Source organism: Girardinichthys multiradiatus, chromosome 7 (genome assembly GCF_021462225.1).
Source record: "Girardinichthys multiradiatus isolate DD_20200921_A chromosome 7, DD_fGirMul_XY1, whole genome shotgun sequence".
Lineage (NCBI taxonomy): Eukaryota > Metazoa > Chordata > Actinopteri > Cyprinodontiformes > Goodeidae > Girardinichthys > Girardinichthys multiradiatus.
The window spans coordinates 20422019-20442376 of record NC_061800.1 but is presented as its reverse complement, the minus strand read 5'-3'; the positions used below and the strand labels follow the sequence as shown (position 1 = coordinate 20442376).

General features: G+C 41.7%; 1 protein-coding gene across 2 annotated transcripts in view; it reads right to left on the bottom strand.

Moving 5' to 3' along the window:
* The window catches only part of aff3 (AF4/FMR2 family, member 3), a 37673-nt gene that overhangs the window by 7472 nt on the left and 9843 nt on the right, over positions 1 to 20358 (bottom strand). For both annotated transcript variants that reach the window (XM_047369877.1, XM_047369878.1), the window contains exons 4-10: positions 12037 to 12070; positions 11891 to 11948; positions 9380 to 9431; positions 9194 to 9228; positions 8853 to 9045; positions 2082 to 4079; positions 1842 to 1966 (exon numbers count right to left, since the gene is read on the bottom strand). In XM_047369877.1, coding sequence (XP_047225833.1) covers positions 1842 to 1966; positions 2082 to 4079; positions 8853 to 9045; positions 9194 to 9228; positions 9380 to 9431; positions 11891 to 11948; positions 12037 to 12070 — 2495 coding nt within the window. The remainder of the gene's footprint in view (positions 1 to 1841; positions 1967 to 2081; positions 4080 to 8852; positions 9046 to 9193; positions 9229 to 9379; positions 9432 to 11890; positions 11949 to 12036; positions 12071 to 20358) is intronic.

Here is a 20358-nt window from a genome sequence, read left to right as displayed (position 1 = left end):
TATTGCCTTGGCGGAGGTCTGCGCTCTAGTGCTTTTCTAGATTTTTTGTAGACAGATGGTGTCCAGAATTGCCGAGTGGCAAGCACTCCCAGGCCATAAAAAAAGTAAAATTTTTATAATTAAAAATGCAAAAATATCTAATTTTCATTTGATCAACATTTAACTAAGCATTCAGTATTTTAATGAAACTTACAAAATAGTCAGATTTATGTGGAAAAGGGATTCGTAAATCATTGTAGATCCGAAACAGAAAAAGTGTTTTAACCATTTTCCCTATTTAAAAAAAAAGCACACATTGTTAAAAATGTTTTGGGGTGATTGATTCCTATTTTCTTTATCTCTCAGCAACAAGAACAGCATATGGGTCACTCTTTCACTGACAATGCTAGCTTTATTTCACCAGGTTTATAAATGGGTGCACCCCATTCTGCTGTTGAGTAAAAGCCAATGGGTGTTCTTGGATACAACAGTTTTTTTAAGTGTATTTGGAACTAGAACAATATAAAATAATGAATATAATTACGCTGTAATAACTGTTTCAGATTTATTTCGGATTAAAAGAGCATTTCACCTAGATGTAGACCAATATTTCCATGCAGATGAGTCAATTATATTTAAACTGGAGTAATAAGTTAGAAAAAGCATCATATGGTAGCAATAGTAGGGAGAACAAGGCCCAGGGTGTTGTATAGTGTTTTAAGTGTGTGTCTTAGGCAAGGGGTTCATGTTTACATGTTGGTATGCAGATTTGCAACATCTATCCATCACAGTTAAATGAGTAACAGGCAGGATTATGATTTGGGAAATTAATTTATTTATTAGCAAATCAATTCTTGTTGTATTGACTGTTACATGGAGTCTGGTTCTCGAAAGGAGTGTAGCTCTTAGGACATTCAAAAATATGATGTTTATCTCCAACTAATGCCAGGCTGATTTAGAAAGCGAGACACATTTTCAGCTGGATGATGACAGAAAAAAAGTGCTGGATTGACAAAGGACAAACCGATGATCTCAGATTGACCTATTATTGTGTCATTCAAAACATCAGAAAATTCAGCTTCAGTGTTTTGGAAAGCCACTGCTCTCTTCTGGTTTTGGATGTTTTGGATCTCTATTCTACTGGACAACCCAGTGACGCCTAATTCTCAGACTCCTGACAGAAGCTATCAAGTGTCTAAGAAACAAGTGTTGGTATTTCAGACTGCTCATGATGTCATACACTCTAACGCAGTTTCCAGGGTATCTGAATAAAAAGCAAGCCCCAAAGCATCACAGATCCTCCACTCAGTGATGATTCTTTCATGAATGGTGACCTGGGCGAGCCCCACCCTTTGCCAATACCGAACCAGTCTGGAAGAGGATAAAACGCAGTAGAGTATTGCACAAAGCACATATAATACTTTCCCTATCCTCAGCAGCAAGCAGGGGGGCACTAATTCCCTATGGTTTGCACCAGCATAAAAGCAATAGAAAACTTGTTTAAAGCGCAGCTGATGGTAACTTCCTTGTGCTCCTCACCATTGTAATAGAACCTGGGGCAACTGCTCATTCCAAAAACTGCCACTGCCTCTACTATACTTAACAGTGGACATGGGGTGCTTTTCCATGTTTTTGGACCCACCTGAAATGTTGAGAGAAGCCCAGGTTTACTATCATCTGACCAAAACACCTGGTTCCAGGTAAAGCAGAGTTTAGCAAATGACAAATTTACGTCTGTGATGGTAGGACAGAAATTGCTTTCTCCTCCCATGCCTCCCACAACCATTTGACACATAGATAGTTTAATGGCATGCAGCATTAACTAGAAGTACATTCATGATGTGAAGTGTTGTAATTTTTACCCATTGTGCACCGTCTCTGTAACAATGTTCTCAGCCGGTAATGATGAAGGTTCTTTCTGCCCTGGGGCCTCGTTTGGATAAAGGAGACTCCTTTTGGTTTCTCTCTGTGTCACACCATTCTCCAGCTGGTGACAAACCAATGAAGATGTGGGCATAAAATAGTTCTGTGTTACATCAATGTCTGAAAAAATACTCTTGGTGTAATTTCTCGAGATAAAAGCGAAAACAAATTTTTTCTACCTTGCGTTTCCTTTTGCTGTCTTTAGTTGAAGTCTCAAGGTCATAAATGTGCTTCATAACCTCTTTAGGCTTTTCCTTAGTCGATGAAGAAGATTTGGAAGGGGAAGGGATTTTAGCAGTGGAGTTTGTAGGGCTTTCCGGAACTCTCTTGAGAAGACAGAGGTCTATCTGCACCACCAGATTTCTTAGCCCCCGCTGGGCAGTAGAAGGAGCTTTTTCCCCTCGCCCAAATGGGACCAGCGTGTAGAGCCTTTGCTTTGCCTCACTTTGCTGCCCCTCACATGGATTACCTGAGCTAGGTCGTCTTGGCTGTACAACCTTAGACCTGGTGGTGTCAGGTCTGCCTGGAGCTAGGTTCCCTGTCTTGGTAACTCTTCTGTGAGAAGTGGACTCAGCTGAAACCTTGGTGACTGAAGGAAGACATTCGGATTCAGAGTCTGAATTGGAAGGGGTTGTGGAAGATAATGATGAAGAGGAGTTGATGGATGGTCTTTGGGGAGTTGCAGGATGTGTGGATATTCGGGGTGATAGGTCTTCGTGTACCTCTCTGTCCTCCTCACATCTCCTTCCCTTTTTTGTCCTCACTTGAGAGTTTAAACCCTCTCGCAGGCGGTGCTGTTTGTTGTTAGCAGGCACTTGTTGTTTGACTATTTTCCATTCTTCCTTTGTCTGCTCCTCCTTCCTCCTATTTTCCCCTCTTGCTGTATCCTTTCTTCCACTGTGCTTTTCTGTTGTTCTGTCCTCCTCTTCCTCCCCTTCTTCTGCCAAACTTTGGATCCAGGGACGTCTTAGTAGCTGCTCCTCCGCCAGCCTTCTGTCTTCCTTTCGTTCTAGTTTCCCTTGTTGTTTTTCACGATGTCTATCCTCCTTTCTTTCTTGTATTCTCCTCTCTGTTTGGGTCAGATGAGTTCTTCTCTGATCCACTTCCTGTATCTTAGGTTGGAGCTTCCTTTGTGAGGTTTTGGCATTGCTTGCATGCGTAACGTTTGGGTCTGCAGTCTCCCACAGCTTTGTCCAATGTATAAGGTTAGAAATGGGTCTAGAGCTTGACACAGTAACAGAATTGTTAGTAGTGTTACAAGTAGACTGGGGGTGACTACTGGAAACTGTGCTGGTATCCCGGCCAGTGGGCACTAAATGCTTTGATTTTTGGGGGCTGTGCTGTAAAGGCTGTTGAAATGGTGGCTGTGGCTTTGGTTTGGATTGGTTGCCTTGGATTTGATCAAAATGTGTTAGATTTTTTGTTTTGGGACCGTCAGAGAGCTGTTTAGTTCTTGGATATGACGTAGGTTTGGGTGTAAATTTTTGGTTGGGATTTGGTTGGGAGTTTAAACCTACAGAACCTTTCAACCTGCTTTGGCTTTGGACTTGGTCCTGTGTGGGGTGATTCTTGGGCTTGTGCTGATAAGATGGTTGAAATTGACTGTTACCTGTGGGCTTACTCTTTGAATTGGTGGTAGGCAATGGAGCAATCCCTGGTCTTATTTTAGTTCTGTGGGGGGTAGACGTTAGAATAGAATGTGACTGGTTCTGGTTCTGACCCCCAAGGTAGTGAAAACCCCTCGATGGAGCAGATAAACTGGGACTTGGACTTCTTGGGGGATGTTTAGGTATAGGGCTTGGGCTTCGACTGATTCTTGGAGTTCCACAAGGACTAGGGCAAACACTTGGAACTGGACTTGGAAGTGGGCTGTGCCGTGGACTAGGGGTAGGACTTGGACAGGTGCTGGGGAATGGGCTGGGACTTGCGCAGTAGCTGTAACCAGGGCTGGGAATTGGGCTGTTATTGTGACTGTAACTGAATTGTGGACTTGGAATGGGGGTTTGGCTAGGGCTGTACTCCTGATTGCTGTCCCATGACCTGGCTGGTGAAGGCGCTCTCTGACTTAAGGGAGAGACATGGGGTTCTTCAATAGTTTGCGAGAAATCTTGATCAGTCCTGGCAGATTTTTTCTTTGACCTTTTCAGCCATTTATCTAACTGCCAACGATGATCAGTCTTAAGAAAACAAAGAAAGAGAAACAAAATGACACATATAATTATTTGATATACATTTTGTGCTAACAATGAGGCTAACACACATTGCAATGTTGAAAGAAGGCACATCTACATTTATACTTGGCAAAACAGACACCTGGTTTTCCATGATATCTGTGCCAACCATTATTTGTTTACCTTTCCTTCTTTTGAAAATGTCCTGCTTTTCAGTTCAGTCCTCGGCCATTTTTAGACTATTTTGAGAATCCATTAAATCTTGTTTTAAAATAAGCCAACAAACACCCTTAAGCTCAAAAGATTAACCGGGTCTATATGATCAAATAACCGACGTGGCATAGAGCCAGTTTTAACTTCCCAAGTACAAGGACAGAAATGAAAACTATTTAAATTTTTTGAAAAGTAATTTTAAAAGCAGTCAATGTCTGACAAAGGTTAACAAACCTTTGTTAAACATAGGAAAATATTAAGCCATTAATGCGGTCATTGGAAAATTGTCATTTACTCTTGCAACCTGATAAAAAAAAATATGTATTATAATGTTTATCTGGTAAATCTTAAATCTGTCAGCTTAACATCAGAAAATAAAACATTAAAAAGCTTCAGAGCTCTTCAGGGAAGCTTCTAATAGACAGGAGGACTAATAGACTGTAAAGAGGTCGGACACCAAATGTCTGTCTGCTGAGTTCGCCATTGCCAAACAATGCTTTTCGGGTGGGAAAAGCCACGTGGATTCGAGCTATGCAGGCTAAAGCTAACCAACCAATAGGCAGAAGTTGATGCCTGAAGACACAGCCCCTCGTCATTAGCATAAGGAGGCAGACATGCATACGGAAATGTAAAAAGCACCAGCATAAATAAATGGCATTGAACAAATAAATACAAAATAAGTACAAAATACAAAGGAAAAATAAAACAGACAGAAAATAATAAAACATACGCATTAATAAATACATTTAAAAATAAGTAAATAAAAAATAACTTAATGGATAATAAATAAATAAGGTAATTATTAAAAAAGGTGAATAAATAAAGAAGCTAATTAAATACGATATATACATTTATGTGTCTTTGAATAATTTAATTATTGCCTACATTTATTTATTTACTGCATGTTTGTGTATTTAATTGTATGCATATTTATTTATTGAGCATTTATTTATTTCTGTATATTTTCTTAATTATGGCAGGATTGGTCCTCCATATTATTTAATGTCCACCGGTTGCAAAAATGTAGCCATGCACATTATTTTGTTGCTCTAACAAATCTTTTTCCTAAACAAAGTAATTTTTAAACGTTCGCAATAAGTTCTCAGTCAAAGAGAGACTGTAGTGGCTGCTGCACCTTCCTATCTGTCTGCATGATGCTGAGCCCAGACAGCTCTTGCTGTAGTGGAGAGCCACTAAAAAGTTATTTGTTAAATATAATGAGGTTCAAAACAAAGTACCAAGTTTCTAAAGCGAGGGAAAGACTATTTCTGTGTGCTTTTTCCACCCATGGTTAACTGGAACTACTTTCAACTATTTTACAAGCAGCCTTATCAATGAGTCACATAAAAACAGAGAGCAAACATGAAAGCATTAAGCTACCAACCTCAGTAAACTACTCTGTATGAAAACATCATCAACAGTACCAAGACGTTTCTGAAGGCTGCAGATGTTTGTGTTGAGATATATGTTTAGAAATCTATGACTGTCCTGCTGAAACATATATTTGGGGCTGAACAAAAGGGGATCCAGCAGCATCTGGAACGTCGTTGGAGAGTGAGTTGAGTAGAAACCAATCCTAACAAAGATGATGTAATACAAATAAATCTGTCCGGTATTTTGCTGAACTTTAAACCTACTGAGTTTTCAGTCATATCTAAATGGCAATAACCTTAACAAGGCCTATTCCTTAATTACTTGGACCAGTATCATTGACCAAAGGTTCCTGATTGTGACATTTCTCAGTAAAATGAAACACACCCCTCATGCCTAGGGCAAACAATCCCAGAGATTTTGCAAAACAGACATTTTCTTCAGCATTTGCAGGTTCAAATTGAGATTTTGGTGACAACTGCCATTTTTAAAACCGCTTTTCAAAGTGGGGACTTTAAAAGTCTCCGTTGGTGGTGTATTTGTGCACTAGCTGTCTGGAGATTATTGAAAACAATGACACAGAGGCTTACTTTCCACTTGCCCCCTCTGACTTTCTGTGCAAAAAACCACAATAGCAGTGAAGCTGTTTTTTGAGGTTTTTGTTTGTCTGCTTCGTCCTAACTATGTATCTGTTAAGCTTCAAACATGCACAAATAAAAAGGCAGTAATTAGATTCAGGTGTCCCGCAAGGTTCAGTTTTGGGACCAATATTGTTTAGTCTGAAAATAAATGGTTTAGCAAGCAGCCTCCCACCCAGCATATGATGTCAAATGTATGCTGATGATACTGTTACGTATGATCATGATAAAAATAAACATGAAGCAGCTCAAGAACTGTCACTTTCAATGAGAAAAGTATCAGATTGTTTGGAAAATTCTCAATTACTTCTCAATATATCTAAAACTGTTGTTATTTTCTTCAAAACAATCAAATGTGGAAGATACAGATCCCATAGTGATGATCCAAGATACTCAACTTGAGTTGTAGCAGCAAAGCTGTACTTAAATGCAACGGTTATGTTACACATGATGTACAGTATAAAAACTTGGACATCTGCCTACAGAACCATATTGCAATCAGTAATACACAGACAAGAACTAAAATCTTTGAATAAAAAAACAAAGACGTATCATCACTGCAGGATCTTAAACAAACATGATTTACTGAGGTGGGAGAATATGATTACATATGCAGAGTCCATTCAGGTGTTTAAGTTTCTTCAATGACTAGCTCCTCTTCCACTGCAAGAATTTATTAACAAAAAAGAAATCAAAGCAGGTCAACCAGGGCAAGTCTGAAGGGTGACTGTTTTGCTCCTTTCAGGAGAAGTACCTTTGGACAGGCAATATTCCCCTATCATGCTTCACAAACATGCAATATAATACCTGCTGCTATAAGTAATCAGTCAACTCAAATAACTCAAATTATTTACTAGGCACCTAAAAATATGGTTATTTAAGAGTCAAAGCTGCTTCCACAACCTGACATGAACTTATCTGGATTTATTTTAAATGCACATATCAGTGCTTTTTTTTAAACATGTTAATTGTTTAAAAACTGGTCAGATTGATTTTACTAAATGTGTTTTTCTATGGATTTTCTATTTAATCAGATTAATGTGTAAGAATAATTAAGTAAAACTTGATTGTGAGAATATGCACTGCCATTACTATGTGGATATTTCGTAGAATATGTGATACATTTTAGCATTCTTCATTTTAAAAACTATGGACAATTATATTTTGTTTTCTGTTTAGTAATAGCGTTTTTAAATTTTTAGATCTCAGTATTCTTCCGTTGCTCTTTTTGTTACCGTTTTGTGTTGCTTTGTGTAGCTGGCTTTGCCTGCCGAGTGACTGGATGGAAATTAGCTCTGGCTATAATCTCACACATTTGCATTGTGTTCATGACTATGCATTGTCCCTTTTATAAATAAATAAATACAAATACAAATAATAAACCAATGTGACTGTCAGAGTTGAGAAAAACATCTTAAGTTAAAAAATATAGTGAACAACAATTTCACTTGTTCCTGAATTTAAAAAAAAATTATTAAACTTATTAAACTTAACAAATCCAGAGTATAATTTGTATCTCAAAAACATAAAACAGAAAATGTAGTACTTATCAATAGCCTGTATATTACGTACACTCACAGCTGTAGCGGGCTCACTCTGTGCTTACAGTATAACTAAAGCTTTGTTTAGTTTTTTTCAGCTAAACTGGTTTAAACAGCATACAAATTTTGAGATAAACAGAAGTTTTTACTCAAATTAAAGAAACCAAATATGTACTTACAGCTTGAGAGCAGGTTTCTTTTTCTCTCACGCGTTCACCTTTTCGGTCTAACCAGAAGAGCTAAATTAAACCTCGACTCCTTAAGTCAAACAGTGACCCCCACACCTCCACCTCTACCTCCACCTCCACCCCTCATCCCTCACTCTCTTTTCAGAGAAGACACTGCATCTCTTGTACCGTCTCGACTGCCCTCCCTCCTTTTTTTTTTCTCGCTACCTGAAACTCTTGGTTTGTTGCTTCCATAACTGCTGCCCCCATCTTTTTTCTTTCTCAAGGAGACACTCAAACACTCCACCTAAATGAAAAACACATGGTGCACCCCCCTCACCCCAACAAACACCCTCCCTTACATTCTGCAGGGGCCCACAGTAGCATGTTCAGTAATACAGTGTGCAACGTTGCACAGGGCCTTCCATTCATAACACAGAAGCAGGTTTCTTCCTTCAATGCATACACAGCACACATCTCAACCCCCACAATGCCCCGCACCTCCAAACGCTCTGCTCGTCTCTTAAGCCTATAAAACCTATCTGCAATAGATTCTTCTGTACACTTTGTTTTATACAAGTCAACATAGACTTCCACCCCCTAGGGATTTCCTCTAAGACTCAAAGTGTTGACATGACAGGGAGGCACTAATTCCCAAAGTTGCCCCCTTAACCCCCAAGTCACAGGCATTCCTCATTGCTCTGTCCCTCTCCACACCTGCTGTCGACCGCCTCTAGCCCACCACTGCTTTTGGAGACTTCATCCTAAGGTACACAAACTCAGGAAGAGAACTACATGGACAGAAATAAATAAAATTGAATAAAATCCCATGGCAGCTGTATTCCTTACCTCCTTGTTGTTGCATAGTAGTTGCGTGTTTGTGGGTGACTGAGGATCTAGGTGAAGATCTGGACTTGGGCCGCGAGAATGAAGGCTGGTGCTGCTGCTGCTGGCTGACTCTGCAGAGGAGTCTGAGTCTGAGGAGTCTGAGCTGGAATGTCTCACCCTCCTGCCATGTGTGTATGCTCGCTGTGCCGACAGGCTGCCAGTCAAAACAGGTACAAACATCAGAGACAGTTCAACAGAGGCACTGAGCCAAGTGGAACAATGTTACGCACGCAGTGAAACAGATTTCTAAACCAAAATACCAACAACAAAAAAATCATCCAAATAGCAATCAGTGTGAGTACCTGTGTCTGTCCCAGGAAGCTGACTCATGAATGGCCTTTAGGGACACAAACACAGAAATTGATCATCCTCTGCAGCAGCGTAAAAAAAACCTAGCAGAATAACTACAACCATCAGGAGGACCATTAAAACCATTAAATCATTGTCAAAAATATGGTTGAAATTCAAACAAGTTGAGAAGCACCTACCCTCTGAGTGTCATCTTCATCACTGCTTAACTTCAGGTCGTCAGCAAGCATTCTGTGAACACACATCCAGAAACCTGAGCTGTTCAGCTTTTAAAGTTGTATAAAACACTGCAGGGAACTCATGTTAACAGATATTCCTTAATATTGAGGAACAAATCTGTGCAGACTCTGATGCTGATAACAACTCAACTATGTTCTTTTATAAGTTAATATTTTTGTGTAAAGTTCAAAACATGTCAAATGTGTTTGTTAAACTGTAAACTGTACATTTCTGCAACAACCAGACAGTGTTTCAGACTGCTCTGTTCACCTCCACTTCAAAGACATGTCCATTCTGATCTGACTGGTCAAAGAAGACAGTGTGCAAGCCAAACTAGCCACAAGGTAGCCCTTCTGTACATGAGCGACAGCCTGACTCAAACAAAAAAGGAACATTTAAGAAGTCTTGAGATCAGACTAGGTTTCTCAGAAAGTTTAGAAGAGGCTTCTGAGTAATGTGGTGGAGAATAATACCAATTTTAAGTTCATTATTCCTTAACCCTAAAAACCACAATGCTCTGTTTTGGCCGCTTGTTTACATCTTAGCTTCAAGAGTGGAATGCTGGAAACATAATAAAATCTGAGGGAACAGCAACCTGTGACTATTTTATATTTCTGAGATAAACCCTATTCTTATAAAATAACCTAATACATATGTAGCACCTTTCACACTTATTGCCACCCCTGGTAAAGATATTTCATCTTTCCTGTATGTCTAGATCATCCAGAGTCCCAGGGTTTTTTATGATTGAGGACTACAATTACAATAAAATAAGGTTAACTTTTCCGACTGCTGAATGCTTTCTGTGTTTATCTTCCAATATGCTTTGCATCACTATCCTGTTGAAATACCCATTGATGACCCATCTACAGTTTTCTGTCAGAAAGTTTTTTTAACAAATGTCCTGGTACTTCAAAGAGTTCATAATGCCATGCACTCTAACAAAGTTTCAAGGGGGTTTGGAGGATAAACAGATCCACAGCATCACATGTCCTCTCATGTACTTAAAAGTGGACATGAAGTTCTTCTCCATGATGACCATATGTGTTTTACTATACCAGACCCACCCCACCACACCCCAAGTGTTTGTTGGTCTCATCTTAAAGCACATGTTTCCAGTTTACAGGGTTCCTACAGGGTTTTTTTAATTTAAAAAAATCCAGACACAACTTTTATGGGTTCTGAGTCATTTACAATCATTTTAAAATATAAATTACAATGACTTTATGGGAGATATTTCATCAGTAGGCAGGTTTTAAATATGGATCTGCAAAAAGGAAGGAAGGAAGGAAGGAAGGAAAGAAGAAGGAAGGGAAAAGAAAAGAAAGACAATAAATACAGTGAGAAGGCAGGAAGAAATTAAGAAGCAAAAGACACAAGGAAGGAGACAAAGAGAAAAGAATTTAAGGAAGAAAGGAAACAGAATGAATGAAAAAGAAGGGCACAAGGAAGGAAATAAGGAAACAATGAAAGAAGGACACAAGATGAAAAAGGAGAAAATGAATTTGGAAACAGATGTAGGACAAAAAGAAATAAAGAAATAAAGGAGGGACCCAAGAAAGAAGTCTACATATTTATGTTTGTGACAGTAGGACAAAAAATGATTTTTTCTGGCTTCTCTCCCAGATAACTCATCATCATGTAAATAGCCTCCAATGGTGGTTATGGAGACCTGGAGACCCCAAAATACCTTTACTTGAAAATCAATGCACAAAAAATATATATTTTTTAATTTTCAATTAGAAATGATGCTATTGCCATAAAAGACTCATTTATTTTCACTGTAGCTGGCATGCCAATAAACGTGGAAGTTGCTATTTACCACCAGATTTTAGGGCAGCTTATATTGTTCTTGTTTTTATATATAATGTTTTATATCTCAACAAACTTAAAATCAAAGTGAAAATTTTTTTGGCGTTCTATAATAGCGACTTCTCTATATTAAAGTTAAAAAGAAATAAATACAGTAAACATACATTATAGAGTCATCATCCTGGAAATAGAACATCTCTTAATGATTTCCAGAACCTACAAAAACTTTAAATAAGTAAATAAAATCAATGTCTTTGACAGTTTAGGTGAAAAAATCAGTTTCAAAATAAAGCTTGTAAAAATAATGCGAGTCATGCAGTTGACGCCCACCCCCCGAAAACATGTGTTTCAGATTAAAAGCAGGATGTAAAATGTTAACAAACAGGAGCACATCGGTCTTCACTGACAACATTCAGGAATGTAAAGTAACCTTTGACCCAAACTACTGCCTGAAACACAGTTTGCCTGGTTAATGTAATGTATCCAGTTTCACATCTGTTCTTCCCTCAATTTGCCTTGTAGCTGTTCGGATGATAAATATCACAAATGGGTTTTGAAGAGGTTACACAGACAAACAAATCAAATAAGAGGTGATTCCTGCATGTGGCACAGCAGAGTTTTACGGTACATGACTCCAGCCGGATCATGTTTCTTCTTACGATTTGTGAGGTGCAACGTAAGGATGGCAAGCCATTCGCTGCTGAGCATCCCCCCGACCTGATAGCAAAGGGAGAAACCATTAACAACTGCTTGGAAATCATTGCATCAGGCAAATGTGCAAATTTATTAGTCAGTAAATTCTTACTTTGCCTGTGCTGTGCGGCTGAATGTTTTGCATCCTAGGAAAAAAAGGAAAAAAAATTAATCTGTCTTAAAAAAATATCTTATTACTGAATATAAAAGCTCCTCCTTTCTGCAGATATACACTGAGAACATCACAGAACATCTTGATATAAATTAACCTTGAGGTGCAGGGCTGTTTGATTTGAATGTTGTCTACAATATTGCAGACTTTGAGATTTGTTGACATGGTGTTACCAAACATGGTTAATTTCATATCTGTAGTTAGGTGATCACTCCCCTAAACTCATATATGTGTCCTGTTTGGTATCTCAAAGGTTCAGATTGGCTTTCTACACAATAGGGCTCAAGTCAGAGGTTTGCATGCAATGATCATGGCCATGACTGTCATGCAAATGATGGATATTTAACCACTCTTGTTATAAGAAATGGTAGAACTAATTTAAACTGGTTGGTCTCTTGAGCATTGCCCAGAAGTCATCTAAAAGGCTGAGATCGGGCCCATTCTAGAAGTTTGATGTTAGTCATAAAAAGCCGTTTTCATGTGTGCTTGAGAACGCTGTCCTATTGGAGAGTCCAGTCGTCTCTCAAGTTCCAAGCATCTGCCCTAAACTGGCATCCTGAGATAAAAGGAAATTGGTTGTGATGTTCAAATGCATTCCAGGAACCACCAAGGCTCAACCCTTTCATAAAGTGGAAGCTGCTAGACCACCAGAATCCCTGTCCACAGTGAAGTGGGTTTAACATCATCATGGACTGACTGGGTGCAGGCCAAGAAACAGGCCGCTGCTCCAAAATCCACACTTTTAAGATCCAAAAAAAAAGTTTGTTTCATCAAGGAGAGAAAGGTTGAGCTGTTTGGCGACAACACCAAGACGTCTGCATGCAGGAATTGCTACTACCACCGAGCATTGTGGGAATGTTTAGCTGCAAGTGCTACTCATTCATCGCACAAATGTATTTTTCTTTTGACTCTGTTTGGAGAAGTAGATAAATGCACAATAAATTCACACCTGTGAACCCAATTTTTGTTTTTAAAATTCATTAAAGATTTAGGTTGTATATGTTTCATCAGTCCCACTGTGGAAACAGAAGAGTTTAAATGCACAATTAAAATCCCTAAATCACTTTTAGGGATGATGAGTGTATGTAAACGTCTGGCTCATGCTCTATTTTGGTATCAAATACTGGGATAATGATGCTGGACCAATTAATCAGAGGTGCTTGTTAAATAAAAGTTAATTTGCTAAAAAGAATTGATGCAATATAACCTAATTCCCACTCATGTCATGATTCCAGCCCTTCAGCTCCACCTTGACTGTGCTGATTACTCATTGCCTTCACCTGCACTGGGCTGCTCCTATTTAATCAGCTGCTCGTCACCAGCTCAGTGCGAGATTGTCTGTTGCCTCTGTCACAGCTTTCAAGCCTTGATTCATGTTTCAAGAGTTTTTTCTGGTTATCTGATCCTGCCTGTTTTTTGACCACAGATTTCTGCCTTGTCCTTCTGCTGTTCGGAAAAGTCCTGACCTCACGTTGCTGAAACCTGCCTGTCTCTGACTTTGTCTCTGGATTACTGGACTATCCTTGCCTGAAACCCTCCAGTGCTTTACCTTGGATTGTCTCCCGCTTCTGCATCTGGTTGGTGGAAATATTCTCTGTCTCCTGTTTGTTCCTGGAACCCCCAGGACCTCCTGTTGTCCACTTCCCCTTCCTCCCTGGCTGGATTTCAATTCCCTGATAAACCTCCATTCCTGTCCTTCCTGTCTGACCTCTTCAGTGGAACCTCTTCTACCCAATTATTATTATTATTTTTTATATTAAAACTTTTGGTTAACCATTCTCTTGTCTGGCTGCGTTTTGGGTTCTGGTTGAGTTGCATCATCGTTACAGTACGATCTCGCCAGTATGAACCCACAGCCAAATCCCGATTGGTGTTCTAAAGTAGAGGGGGCTATTACTGGCCTAGAGAGAAATGTCCAGGAGCTTTTACGGGGACTTTCTTCTCTTAAAGTCACCCAGGTCCAAGCTAGTTCCTCAGTTGCTCAACCACTCCCCTCTACTGTTACTCCGACGGCTAACGCAAACAACGAGCCTAAGCTTCCCCCCCTTGAGCGTTTTAATGGGGATTCCGAACAATGCAGACCTTTTTTGACCCAGTGTTCCCTGCTATTTGAACTCCAGCCCACTGCCTTTCCTTCGGAACGGGCCAAGGTGGCCTATACAATCTCTCTACTGTCTGGTAAAGCTAAGCTTTGGGGAACTTCTGAGTGGGAGAATGATGCTGACTGCTGTGACTCATTTATAGAGTTTTCTGATGAGATAAAGAGGGTTTTTGATCCTATTCGACCTGAGAGAGAGGCTGCCAGGAGACTGTTCTCTCTCAGACAGGGCTCTCGACCTGTTACTGACTACATTATCAATTTCCATGCCTTGAAGTCTAGTTGTTTTTGGAATAATGAAGCCCTGTTTGACGTTTTTTACCAGGGTCTGTCAGATGATATCAAGGATGAAATTGCCACTCGTGACCCTCCCAAGACCCTCGAGGCCTTAGAAAGGCTGGCCACACGGATTGACCAACGCCTTCGTGAACGTAAGAGGGAGAGGTCATCATCTAACTATCAAAGACGAGTCTCAACCGTCCAGGTCAGTTCAAGCACTATGCCCCAAGTCTTCACTCCTCCTCCTGTTAACACTGAGGAGCCCATGCAACTGGGCAGGACCAGACTCTCCACTGAAGAGAGGGATAGGAGATTCAGGAATCACCTATGTTTTTACTGTGGAGAGAGGAATCATCGGGCCTTTAACTGTCCGTTAAAAGGGCAGGCTCAGTAAAGTTCGGGAGGTCTTTGCTGAGCCCTATCCTCAGGTCTCAGAACCCTCCCCATAATCGGTGCACCATCAGATTTCCCGACTCTCCTGAAAATAAGGAGGTACCTGTTTTCATTGACTCTGGGGCTGATGCTAACTTTATTGATGTCAGCCTAGCTCATAAGCTTGCACTGGAGTTGGAACTTCTAGAGAGACCACGTGAGATTTTTGCTATTGATGGGCATCTCATTGATCAAGTAACTCGCTGCACTAAGCCTGTTTCTGTACTCATTTCAGGAAACCACCACGACAGGATCATGTTTCTGCTAACCAGGTCTCCAGAGATTCCTGTGATTCTGGGACGCCCCTGGCTCATCAAACACAGTCCAGTCATCAACTGGCTCACTGGTGAGGTTCAGTCTTGGGGGCCATCATGCTCTACTAATTGTTTGAGGGAAGCCCCTATCATGACATCTCCCCGTGAGATCAACCTTGTTTATCCAGACTTGTCTAAGGTCCCTAAGATTTATCATGATTTGTGTGAGGTATTTAACAAATCTAAGGCCACTTCTCTACCACCCCATAGAGAGTACGACTGTGCCATTGACCTTCTCCCTGGTACTACCCCTCCTCGAGGCAGAATCTATTCCATTACAGGTCCTGAGAGAGAGGCAATGGAGGAATACATTTCTGATGCCCTCAAGGCAGGACTTATCAGAAAGTCTTCTTCTCCTGCAGGTGCAGGATTCTTCTTTGTTGGCAAGAAGGATGGTTCACTTAGACCATGCATCGATTATCGAGGTCTAAACGAAATTACAGTTAAGAACAGATACCCTCTACCTCTCATGACTTCTGCTTTTGAGCTCCTTCAAGGTAGTACTGTCTTCACCAAACTGGATCTGCGTAATGCCTACCATCTGGTCCGCATAAGAGAAGGAGACGAATGGAAGACAGCTTTTAACACCCCTTCAGGTCATTATGAATACTTGGTCATGCCTTTCGAGCTCACCAATGCCCCAGCCGTCTTCCAGGCATTGATTAATGATGTTTTAAGGGACATGCTAAACAGATTTGTTTTTGTATACCTTGATGACATCTTAATTTTTTCAAAGGATCGTTCTACCCATATCAAACATGTCCGTGAGGTTCTTCTCAGGCTTCTCCAAAATAAACTATTTGTTAAGGCTGAGAAATGTTCATTCCATCAATCATCTGTATCCTTTCTGGGCTTTGTCATAGCTCCTGGCAGAATTCACATGGACCCCTCAAAGGTGGCTGCAGTCCTGGAGTGGCCTGACCCATCCAGTTTGAAGGAACTTCAACGTTTTCTTGGGTTTGCCAATTTTTACCGCCGTTTTATCAAGGGTTATAGTTCTATGGCCGCCCCTCTTTATCAACTCACTTCTATAAAGACTCAGTTCAAATGGTCCTCAGAAGCCAAACAGGCCTTTGTCAAACTAAAACGTCTCTTTACCTCAGCTCCTATTCTGCGTTTTCCAGATTCATCGAACCCTTTTGTTGTGGAGGTTGATGCCTCGGAGACTGGGGTTGGCGCTGTCCTGTCGCAAAGGTTTTCAGACGATGCTAGGTTACATCCTTGTGCTTTTTTTTCTCGCCGGCTTTTGACCTCCGAGAGAAACTATGATGTTGGGAACAGAACTATTGGCTATCAAACTAGCGTTAGAGGAATGGAGGCACTGGCTTGAGGGATCCACACATCCTTTTACTGTGTGGACAGACCATAAGAACCCGGAATATCTCAAATCTGCCAAGAGACGTAACCTACGCCAGGCTAGATGGTCACTATTTTTTAGTAGATTTAACTTCACCCTAGCCTATCGACCTGGCAGCAAGAACATCAAGCCTGATGCACTTTCTAGACTTCATCAGTTTTCTGTCTGTCCTTCTGATTCTGTTGATCACGACTACATCCTTTTCCCCAAGACCAGGCTAGCTCTTACCAGTATCGAAAGCCTGCTCAAGAGGAGTCATCAGAGGGAACCACCTCCTGTTCAGTGTCCTAAGGGACTTCTGTATGTTCCTGAGGAAATGGTGTCTAAAGTCCTTCAGTTCTGTCATGGCTCTAAACTTTTCTGTCACCCAGGTATTACTAGGACCCTGGCAGTGGTCCAGTCAGGTTTCTGGTGGCCCACACTCAGAAAGGACACGCGAGAGTTTGTGTCAGCATGTACCACCTGCTCCAGAGTTAAGCCCTCAAGACGCCCTCCAGCCGGTCTACTAAGGCCTCTTCCTATTCCACACCGACCATGGTCCCACATCTCTATGGATTTTGTCACCGGCCTACCTCCTTCTCATGGTAACACTGTACTCCTCACTGTGGTTGACAGATTTTCCAAGATGACCCACCTCATTCCTCTTCGCAAGTTACCCTCAGCTCCTGTACTCGCTGATGTAATAACCCGAGAGGTGTTTAGACTTCATGGCATTCCCCGTAACATCGTTTCAGATAGAGGACCTCAGTTCATTTCCCGTTTCTGGGGTGAGTTTTGCACCCTTCTTGGCATTGACGTCAGCCTTTCTTCAGGTTTCCATCCTCAGACGGACGGCCAGACAGAAAGGATGAATCAGGAAGTTGAGACCAAATTATGCATCCTATGCATGGATGCTCCCAGTCGCTGGTCACAGAATTTACCATGGGTGGAGTACGCCATCAATGGATTGCCATCAAGTGCCACAGGTCTGTCACCATTTCACGTTGTTTATGGCTATCAACTGCCTATTCTCTCTGTTCAGGAAGGGGTTACCCAGGTTCCTGCTGCCCATTTAACAGCACATCGTTGTCTCAGAGTCTGGAGAAAGGCCAGAGCATCTCTCTGCAAGACCTCAACTGTCTATGCCCGTAATGCCAACCGTCACAGATCCCAAGCTCCAAGATACCTGGTGGGTCAGAAGGTCTGGTTATCCACTAAGGATTTACCCATCAAGGTAGAGAATCGCAAGTTGGCACCCCGTTTTGTGGGTCTTTTTCCTATTGCCAAGGTCATTAACCCACTAGCTGTGCGTCTCAGTCTACCTTCTTCATTACGTGTGCACCCCACTTTCCGTGTCTCCAAGGTCAAACCTGTAAGGTCATCCAGGTTTTGCCCTCCTTCCTGACCCCCTCCACCCCCCCGACTCATAGATGGAGCCCCTGTCTTCACTGTAAAACGCTTGCTGCATTGGGGCCGTGGCATCCAATACCTGGTGGACTGGAAGGGCTATGGTCCTGAGGAGAGGTCTTGGATACCTTCTCGCCGGATCCTGGATAATGGCCTTATCCGTGATTTTCATCGCCGACATCCGGACCAGCCTACAGGGGCGTCAAGGGCCGCCCCTTGAGGAGGGGGTGATGTCATGATTCCAGCCCTTCAGCTCACCTTGACTGTGCTGATTACTCATTGCCTTCACCTGCACTGGGCTGCTCCTATTTAATCAGCTGCTCGTCACCAGCTCAGTGCGAGATCGTCTGTTGCCTCTGTCACAGCTTTCAAGCCTTGATTCATGTTTCAAGAGTTTTTTTCTGGTTATCTGATCCTGCCTGTTTTTTGACCACAGATTTCTGCCTTGTCCTTCTGCTGTTCGGAAAAGTCCTGACCTCACGTTGCTGAAACCTGCCTGTCTCTGACTTTGTCTCTGGATTACTGGACTATCCCTGCCTGAAACCCTCCAGTGCTTTACCTTGGATTGTCTCCCGCTTCTGCATCTGGTTGGTGGAAATATTCTCTGTCTCCTGTTTGTTCCTGGAACCCCCAGGACCTCCTGTTGTCCACTTCCCCTTCCTCCCTGGCTGGATTTCAATTCCCTGATAAACCTCCATTCCTGTCCTTCCTGTCTGACCTCTTCAGTGGAACCTCTTCTACCCAATTATTATTATTATTTTTTATATTAAAACTTTTGGTTAACCATTCTCTTGTCTGGCTGCGTTTTGGGTTCTGGTTGAGTTGCATCATCATTACAACTCAATTATCTTTTACAAATCCAATTCTGCGTACAATGAGAGTCAAGATCACCTTTTTATTAGTCCATGGTGGAAACGTAACTGTAGCCATGGTGACCTACCACAACGCTGGTCAGATAAAGGGAACTGGTCTTTATTTTGTGAATTTGTGCAGTAATCCACCAATAAATTGACTAGTTATTGAATTGAGACCATTTTTCCTTGATCAGCTTTGACCAGTGAATGAGAATTTCTTTCTGTTTGTTAGATGTATCAAAGCCTTAAATTCCCCTTTTTTTAAATCTGTGGATGCATCAAAAACAGCACTTGATGCATTAATCTATTCCTCCCTCGCCACATGATTCCTCTAAAGATTGTGGCAAAGGCACTGACCTGATGCCTTTTCCTGGCTTTTCTCAGATAGAAAACATTTTTATCAATTGCCATAAGAACCTCAACTTTACTACATTGTGATATAACTAGGACTGAACTGCAATAGATGTATAAATTGGGTCTGTCTCTCTTATAAAGTGCCTTAAGAAGACATTTATTGGCACCACATAATCTAAATTTAATTTATTGATGCAGTTAGCATTATAATTTTTTTTTTTATCATTTCCATCAAATTCATGTCTGGTTTTTAACATTTTGTGAGCTACCTGTCACAGTTCGTTTGAAACGTGATGCATTACTAATTTCATGAATTATCTGTCTCTTTATCTAGATTTTTACAGCAAAAAACTCAAAGTTATTGGACTTCTGTGCTAGTCACAGATTGTCCATAATGAACAACATGTTCAAGCATAAGGGTGTCCATCAGTGCACTTGGCACCAGGACACTCAAGGCAGGAGGTCAACGATCGACTTTGTTGTCGTATTGTCAGACCTTCGGCCGCATGTTTTGGACACTCAGGTGAAGAGAGGGGCTGAGCTGTCCTCTGATCACCACCTGGTGGTGAGTTGGATCCGCTGGAAGAGGGGAAAGCTGGACAGACTTGGCAGGCCCAAGCGCATAGTTAGGGTCTGCTGGGAAAGTCTGGCGGAGCCCTCGGCCAGGGATGTATTTAACTCCCACCTCCGGGACAGCTTTGACCAGATTCCGGGGGATATTGGAGACAGAGAGTCCGAGTGGACCATGTTCTCCACATCTAAGGTCTGCGGTGCCTGTTGCGGCGGCACTCCCCAAACATGGTGGTGGACACCGGCAGTAAGGGACTCTGTCAAGCTGAAGAAGGAGACCTATCGGCTGTGGTTGGCTTGTGGGACTCCTGAGGAGGCTGATGGGTACCATGAGGCGAAGCGTGCCGTGGCCCGGGCTGTGGCAGAAGCAAAAACTTGGGCCTGGGAGGAGTTTGGTGAGGCCATGGAGAAGGACTACCGGTTGGCCTCGAAGCGATTCTGGCAAACCATCTGGTGCCTCAGGAGGGGGAAGCAGTGCTTCGCCAACTGTGTTTACAGTGGGGGTGGGAGGCAGCTGACCTCAACTGGGGACATTATCAGGCGGTGGAAGGACTACTTCGAGTATCTCTTCAATCCTGCCATCACGCATTCCCTGGTGGAAACAGAGGCTGGGGACTC